The 8,102-nt window shown below is 33.2% G+C and overlaps 1 protein-coding gene across 1 annotated transcript in view; it reads left to right on the forward strand.

The window, feature by feature from the left end:
- CNTN5 (contactin 5) overlaps positions 1 to 7,438 on the forward strand; it is a 1,335,093-nt gene extending 1,327,655 nt beyond the window's left edge. Inside the window, exon 25 of the mRNA XM_024347391.2 lies at positions 4,669 to 7,438. Coding sequence (XP_024203159.1) covers positions 4,669 to 4,772 — 104 coding nt within the window. The 3' untranslated portion in view covers positions 4,773 to 7,438. The remainder of the gene's footprint in view (positions 1 to 4,668) is intronic.
- The last annotated feature ends 664 nt before the right edge of the window (positions 7,439 to 8,102 follow it).

Here is an 8,102-nt window from a genome sequence, read left to right on the forward strand (position 1 = left end):
TTTGCAGAAAACATTTAAGTAACTTGCCTAAGACCACACTATTACTAAGTTTCGGAACCAGGATCAAAACCTGCGTATGATTGTCTCCAAAACCACATATCTCCATCACCACCATCATTATTACATAAGCAAGGGAAAACTGATTAAAGGAAGCAAGATTTTAGAAATTTAGAAGAAAGCAACCATTTCGTAGAGATAGTAAAAAAAAAAAAAAGCAAAAATTAGATAGGCAAATTTCTAATTTTAAAAGTATTAGACAATTTTATGAGAACATTATGAAACATTTTCTCATGTACAATTAGTGGGTAATTAGGAACATCATTTGTTGAGCAATCATTGCCAAGCAGAATTATCAACCTACAGGGAAGTGTCCCGTCATGCTCTGTATGTGGCCCTATGTTATTTAACGTATTTATCAACTTGAAGTCAGACCAGAGGCATTGCTTGTGATTTTTTTTTTATGCCACCAAGTGAAATGGGAGATAAATACAGTGTAGAAAAGAATGAGACAGACTGGAACTTTGAGGAAAAGCTACTGACATAATACTCGATAATTTTTTTAACTTTTTAAGTTCAGGGGTACATGTGCAGGTTTGTTACACAGGTAAACTTAAACTTGTGTCATGGGGTTTTGTTGTTCAGATTATTTCATCACCCAGGTATTAAGCCTAGTACCCATTAGTTATTTTTCCTGATCCTCTCCCTCCTCCCAACCTCCACCCTCTGACAGGCCCTAGCGTGTGCTGGTCCCCTCTATGTGTCCATATGTTCTCATAATTTAGCTGCCACTTACAATACTTGATAAGTTCTCACATAAAAATACAGGATAAGGAACATTACTGATAATTGATAAGATTTGCATACCTGTAAATTAGATATTACATCAACATTCATTTCATTTTTTAAAAAAACTGTACTGTGGTTATATTTTTAAAAGCCTTATTTTTAGGAACTATACATTAAAATATTTTGAGGAAAAGATGCATCATATCTGCCATCTGCAATTTCATTTCAAATGTTTCAAAAAAATGTATATATGTATAGAAATAACAATAAAGCGAGAATGATAAACTGTCAACATTTAAGTAATCTGGGTTAATTCCTTAGTCTCACAACTTTTCAGTACACCTAAAAGTATTTTTAAATGAATAGTTACAAATACAAAACATAAGATGGGAGAAATCTGACTTTTTCAGAAATTCTGGTGAAAAGATCTAAGAATTTAAATTTTATTGTGGTCACACAAAAATTTAATATGCTTTATGGTTCATTTATAAAAGTATAGTTTTAACAACAAGAAAAGTTAAAATGTCTCTGCATTAATTATTTCACAATTGAACTGTTCAGATGAAGGCTGAATTTTCAAGAGCATCTTAAAAGACTATTTCCTGAAAAGCAAAATATACGACAACCTTCCTTTTGCTTCAGCATGTCAGATTCCTAGACAGCAATACAGTGAGCATTTACTGAGGCCTCATCAGGTTCCTGGGATTAAACTAGGTGTTTTCTATATATTATTTTATCTTTCTAGCAATCCTTTGGGTTAGGTATTTTATTCTTCTCTGACTCTCTAAGGTTACTTTCAACTCCAACACAATCAGATTCTATAGTATTATCTGAATAAGATCAGCCTCAACCTTGGAAGTACTTATGACAACCTTAATCCTCCCATTTATATTTTAAATTGTAACTTCTACTCCAAGAAAAAAATTGTCAACTTTTATATTTCAGTTAATAAAATTTGGGCAGTGCAACCCACTTCCTGAGTTTCAGTATGGGAAACTCTTACACTATTGTCTACCTTAGACTCAGAACCTGAGTCATGATTGGTTTCATTTTTATCATATTGCAAAAACCAAATGCCTAAGATATTGAATGACTTGCCCAAGTGAAACAGCTAGTTAGTTTTATAGCTGGGGCAAGAACTTAGTCTAATGTTGCTCTTTCTGTTGTTTTGTGGGGTTGTTTTGCTATATGAAAGTAATATGTTTTAGCTTTGTAGATTCTATTTGAAATTTGAGACACAGACCCTACTTAGCATTCTGAAAGTGAGATATTTTTATAAAAGTGTCAGGTAAGTTGATTTAACAAAGATGCAGCCACTCCCAATAGCTAGAAAGGATGTGTTCTTGTTTTCTATTTATTAAGCATGCACATACGACTCCAGTGAGTCTTTGTCATCTCGCCTTTCTTATAGCTCACAAGTGGCTATGTGCTTCACAATAACCCCATTTTGTACAAGTTGAAATACATGCATCATTCTCCAATATGTTGATTGATAAGTTCTAGTAGTGTATTAGCTGTAAAATTTTTCAAAGGAAAGATTTACTGCTTTTTGCATTTGTGTGTGTGTGTGTGCATGCCCATGTGTGTGTTTACCAAACAAATTATTCTCTAGCTCTTAAGCATCAGGAAAATAAATTCAGACTCTATCTTTGCAACTAAAATTACCCCCCCCAAATCCCATTACACTCAATCTAGCCAGAGAGGATTACCTTGACAGAAGATTCCAGCAATTGGGTAGTAGATTATATTATTATTATTAGGGTTTTAACTAAGGCCAATCATTGTTTTAAGAGAGATAATACACGAGTGTCTAAATCCACTAATTCCTACCTCAATTACTCTAAGCAAGTTTACAGCCTTTCTAAGTCCCAGTTCCACCTGCAAGAGGAGAATAAATAATTGTATTTACCATATAGGAATGTTATGAGGATCAAATAAGATAACATATATAAAAAGCTTCGTACAGTATGTGACATACAATAATCATTTATTAAATAATCAATTATGATCATGATGCTTCAGAAGACTTCTGGCTTGAAGAACCACTCCTGATGTTAGTATCTAAAAGTCACTTAGTTTGTGGTTATGTAGGGCTATTATAACTACTTCAGACCAATCAACCTTGGATCAGTCAGTTTAATCCAACAGCAATTCTAATATATTAGCTGCATGCAATGTTTTTGTCTCATAAAAGAACCTCTCCTGGGTATAAGAAAGAGTGATGAAAGATCACCATTTTTTGCCAAGTTTGGCATGAGAACCTAGAATTTAAGCTCACTCAACTGAAATAATCAAGAACACATAAATAAATTCAGTTAATAAAATTATGTTATTAGATTTTAAAATTTACTAGAGTGAGCATAGTCATGTATTTCTTAATGATGAGGATAAGTTCTATTAAATGCATCCTTTGGCAATTTCACTGTGTGAACATCATAGAGTATGCTACACAAACTTAGATGGTATAGCTTACTACACACCTAAGGCATATGGTATAGCCTATTGCTCCTAGGCTATAGACATACACGACATGATACTGTACTCAATACTGTAGGTAATTGTAACACAGTGCTATTTGTGTATCTGAACATAGAAAAATTACAGTAAAGATACAGTCAGTATAAAAGATAAAAAATGGTAGACCTCTACAGGGCAGGTAACAGGAACAGAGCTTGCAGGGCTGGAAGTTCTGGATGAGTCACTGAGTGATTGCCAAGTGAATGTGAAGGCCTATGACTTTATTGTACACTGTCGTAGACTTTATAACTGTATACTTAGGCTATATTACATTTATAAAAACAATTTTTCTCTAATAAATTAAACTTAGCTTACTGTAACTGTTTTACTTTATAAACTTTTTAAATTTTATCTCTTTCATAATAACACTTAAAACACATACATAAAACAGATGTAAAAAAACATTTTCTTTATATCTGTATTCTATAAACTTTTTAATATTTTTTATTTTATTTTGTTTGCTTTTTAAACTGTTTCATTAGAAACTAAGACACAAACATCCACATTACTGTAGGCTTAGGCCTAGGTCAGGATCATCAATATCAGTCTTCCATCTCCACATCCTGTCTCACTAGAGGGTTTACAGGGGCAATCATACACATGGAGCTATCATCTCTTGTGATAATAATGCCGCCTTCTGGAAGCCCTTCTGAAGGACATGCCTGAAGTTGTTTTACAGTTAACTGTTATTCTGTAAGCAGGAGTACACTAAAATAATTACTAAAAGAATAGTAAATACATAAGCCAAATAACAGTCATTTGTTACCATTATCAATTAAGTACTATACATTATACGTTTATATAACTAGCAGAACAGGTTTGTTTACCCCAGCATCACCAGAAATACGTGAGTAACGTATTGCATTACAACATTATAATGGCTACAGCATTACTAGGCAATAGGAATTTTTCAGTTCCATAATAATCTCAGGGGGTCACCATCAAATATGTAGTCCATGGTGGACTGAAATGTCATTATGCAGCTCATGACTGTAAATTATGAATTCATATTGCCACAAATTTTGTAATTTTTGCTCCATTTTCTGAACTATGCACTATCAAAATTATTTTATTTTTTATATCTGAATTTGGAATATTTTCATCATTGGTGAAAATTAAATCTCATGATTGGATGTGTTTGTTAGACATGACATCACCTTTTCAATACAATATCTCATATATAGTTGTCCCTTCGATATAACTTTGGGAACCTCAGATAATGTCTGATTTTATAAATATAAAGAACACTCTCATCAGAAACAGGAGCGATCTTGCACTCATTAGTCTTACATACTAAAAACAATTCTGTCCTAGCTCAAGCAAAACCAAGATAATTTGCTCCATTTGATGCTTCTTTTTTCACAGGTGGAAAAATCACAAGTGCACAGTCGACCCTTCACACTCTCTCCACATCTTCGTCATCAGTCACCTTGCTCTTGGCATTGATGATTCCTTCAACTTCCTGGTGAAAACTGCTGACTTAATTTGCTTTTGTTTGCTTTTGCTTGGTAACAGCGGTGAATAGAGTGTAGTGTAAGTGGAGAACCAGGATCCTGAGATGAGCTTGAGCTTTAAAAACTTGGGACTATACACGGTGAACTTACAGGAGGTTAGGGGGGAAATATTACTTATCCATCAGGTTTCTCTTTGGTTTTTGTAAACGGAGAGGACACTTCTTAGTCCAGTAAAAATATGCAGATTGTATGTAATGAATTTTTGTAAGCAAAGGTAATTTCTGTCAAATGTATTCTTTACTTTTTTAATATGTTGGGATTTTATTTTATATCTGATGACTCCGAGTGTGTGCCATCCATTTGTTAAGTAACTGGCCTTTAGCAGATCTGTTTCAAAAACAAATACAAAAGTGAGAATGAAAAGTTTGCTTAAGACTAAGTCCAGTGTTTTTCATTTTCCCTTTGGCTGAATATTTCAATGGCCAAACCAGCAGGACATATGAAAAATGCTTCAGTGATGTGGTCCATTATAAGATAAGTACACAAAAATTTTCTTGAAAAATATTGTATGATTGCATAGTGAAATAGCAAGATTTGTCAATATGCTATTCTATATGCGCCCCTAGAGCAAGTCATTAGGGTAGGGAATAAGCCATTTACATTAGTGCAAGATAGAAAGCGAGTCCACATGAATTTCAGTGCTATAGTTTTTCATAAAGTACTATGTTATCTAGCAGCAAATATAATAAATATTTATTTTTAATAACAAAAGATGGTTTAACATCACCAAAAAATATGATCACTAAAAACTGCAGACATGCTGGCATGGGTGCTAACTTAAAAATGAGATGAATATGGGACAGAGCGTTTCCATTTCTTTACCTACTGCCAAAACAGATGTTGAATTAGGTCCAAGGTTTTCTTCTAATTGCAAAATTTTGCAAAAATTTTAAGGGCAATGAAAATTTGTTGTGCAAATAATTATGCATAGTCTGTAGATTAAAATGGTTCAAGTATAACAAATAAATTTTGATTTTTAAAAACAGTTCCATGCATCACATACCACTGATAAAATCAACTAGTAAAATAAAGACAGTCTTTCTTGGATAAATTGAATTTTTAATTAAGCTGTGGAAACATGGCATCAGTACAGGGATTCAGCTAGTCTAGCCAGCTATGCACTGTTTGATTCTGTGGCTTGGGAAGTAATCCTTATTTGCTATTTCAAAGAGTCAACTTGAGCCCGAGAGATCCTAGAGAGTTGTTGGAAAATGAGATGAAAATTTTCTACTTGACGATATCTTAAAGAAGTTCTAACAAGCACAAGAATGTGCCAGAGTTGGCATCATACCCATGAAGATGCATGAAAGGATAGTTATTGCAAAGTCATATGCCAGAGAAGAGCCTGGAGAAACTATGGTTTTATAGGCGATGTTAACAAGAGAACAAAAATTGGTTTTATAATTTTATATAATTTAAACTTGTTAACTGTATTTGCTTCATTAATAACAAGCAAAATGAAACAATATGGAGCTCAAATTGCTAGCTCTCAAGGTTAATCCTTGTAGAATCAGAGAAGTGATTGAAGTTTTTGTTCTGAACATCCTAAAAGAATAGTTTCAGAGCCACAGTAAAAGTCTGTATGTAGGTTACATATTCTCTTTGGGGAAAATTATGTAAGACACCCTAAACAAACAAGAAATTAGTTAAAAGACTCACTCAATGATATTATAGTAAATACTACAGATGGTAAATATTTAAGCCTGTAAGTAAGTAATTATGACCAAGTGGCCTTTCTTGAACGCCTCCTTTAAAGTGGGAGAGGCTGGACTTTGCAAAAACAGGGATGCTAATTGTTTAGCTGGCAAAACATGAGCTCTCCCAAGTATAGTTTACCTTTATGAATTGTGCATCTGAATAAAAGACAGAAAGCATATTTTTAATGCAAAATAATTTTACGTATTTCATGAATCAAGCCATTTTCTTCATTTTCCATGGTGGTGTACACCAGATTTAGTGAAGGACTTTAAGAATCAACTTCTTACTTACACTCTCAGAAAGCAAAGCCCAGTAAAATATTAAACAAATAAAATGGCAAATTTAAATTAACCAATATTTTTAATTAGCTGATGGATGGTACATATCTGACAGAGTATTTACACACATAGAATGTCTGATGTATTCTTACAGGAATCAGAGATATGGAATGTTTTTACTTAACATACACAGAATATGTATTTTGCATCATAAACCTATTTAAAAAACAGGTTTTCAATGTTTATGTACTTATGTGCTGCATATCTGTTACTTTGTAGAAACCAGAAGAGCATTCTTATCAAGGTACATTATTTTTCAGCCACAGTACTGAGTTTTTTCTGCTATGGGATAGTAACCACAGTCTTAAATCACTAAAGAGACTGTATTTTTGTATAATGTCCATTGAATATGAAGAAAGCAACAGTCCTTATAATTAGAAATTTCATGAAAGCAAAAGTTTTGCATACCCAAATGAAGGTACTGTGGACCCCATGTCAAACTGTTAAATATATTGTGTACGATCTGTATATATACTACATATAAGGCATATACCGTGTGGAAGGCACAGTCAAATAATAGTTCTGTGTACTGTTCTTGTAACATTAGATCTTTTTAATAAATAATTCTCTTTTTATTGACTTTTATCTTCTCTCCTGTCAACTATATGAATGACATTATTTATTTTATGCAGACCACAGAATGCCAACGATTACAGTCTGATTTTAACACTGAAATATCATTATGTTATGCTGTTATGATTTTAGGTTCAAAAATCTCCAGAAATGTCCATGGTAGTCCCAACTTGAAAATGTGAAGCTATATCAAAAAATAAAACAAGAAATGAAGCAAATACAGATGGGATAAGTTCGGGGTTAAACTCATGATTTTCTTTTCAGGAAAAGAGACTACATGAAATCAGTTTCATAAAGAATTTGTTAAATGCATACTTCTGCTTTTATTATAAACAGTTAATCCCAATCTATTCTAAGTACAATTCTCATAGGCATTGACTCTTTTTTTGTCCCTTAGCCCTGTTATACATCTCAACTATACCAATAATCACATTATAATGATTTGTTTTAAATGCTTCTCTCCAACTATCTAGTCACTGGGATTGCCCAGGGAGAAATATATTATTCTTGGAATTTCTCTCACCAGTGTCTAGCACAGTATCTAACACATATCAAATGAGCAATAAATTGTCAGCCTTAAAATTTCCTTTGGAACGAGCTCCCCAAAACTGGGTAATCATCCAACACAGCTGGGAACCCAAATCTCCAAGTTCTCATTCAGTAGGTCCAAGACTAG

Source organism: Pan troglodytes, chromosome 9 (genome assembly GCF_028858775.2).
Source record: "Pan troglodytes isolate AG18354 chromosome 9, NHGRI_mPanTro3-v2.0_pri, whole genome shotgun sequence".
In the NCBI taxonomy this organism is placed as follows: domain Eukaryota; kingdom Metazoa; phylum Chordata; class Mammalia; order Primates; family Hominidae; genus Pan; species Pan troglodytes.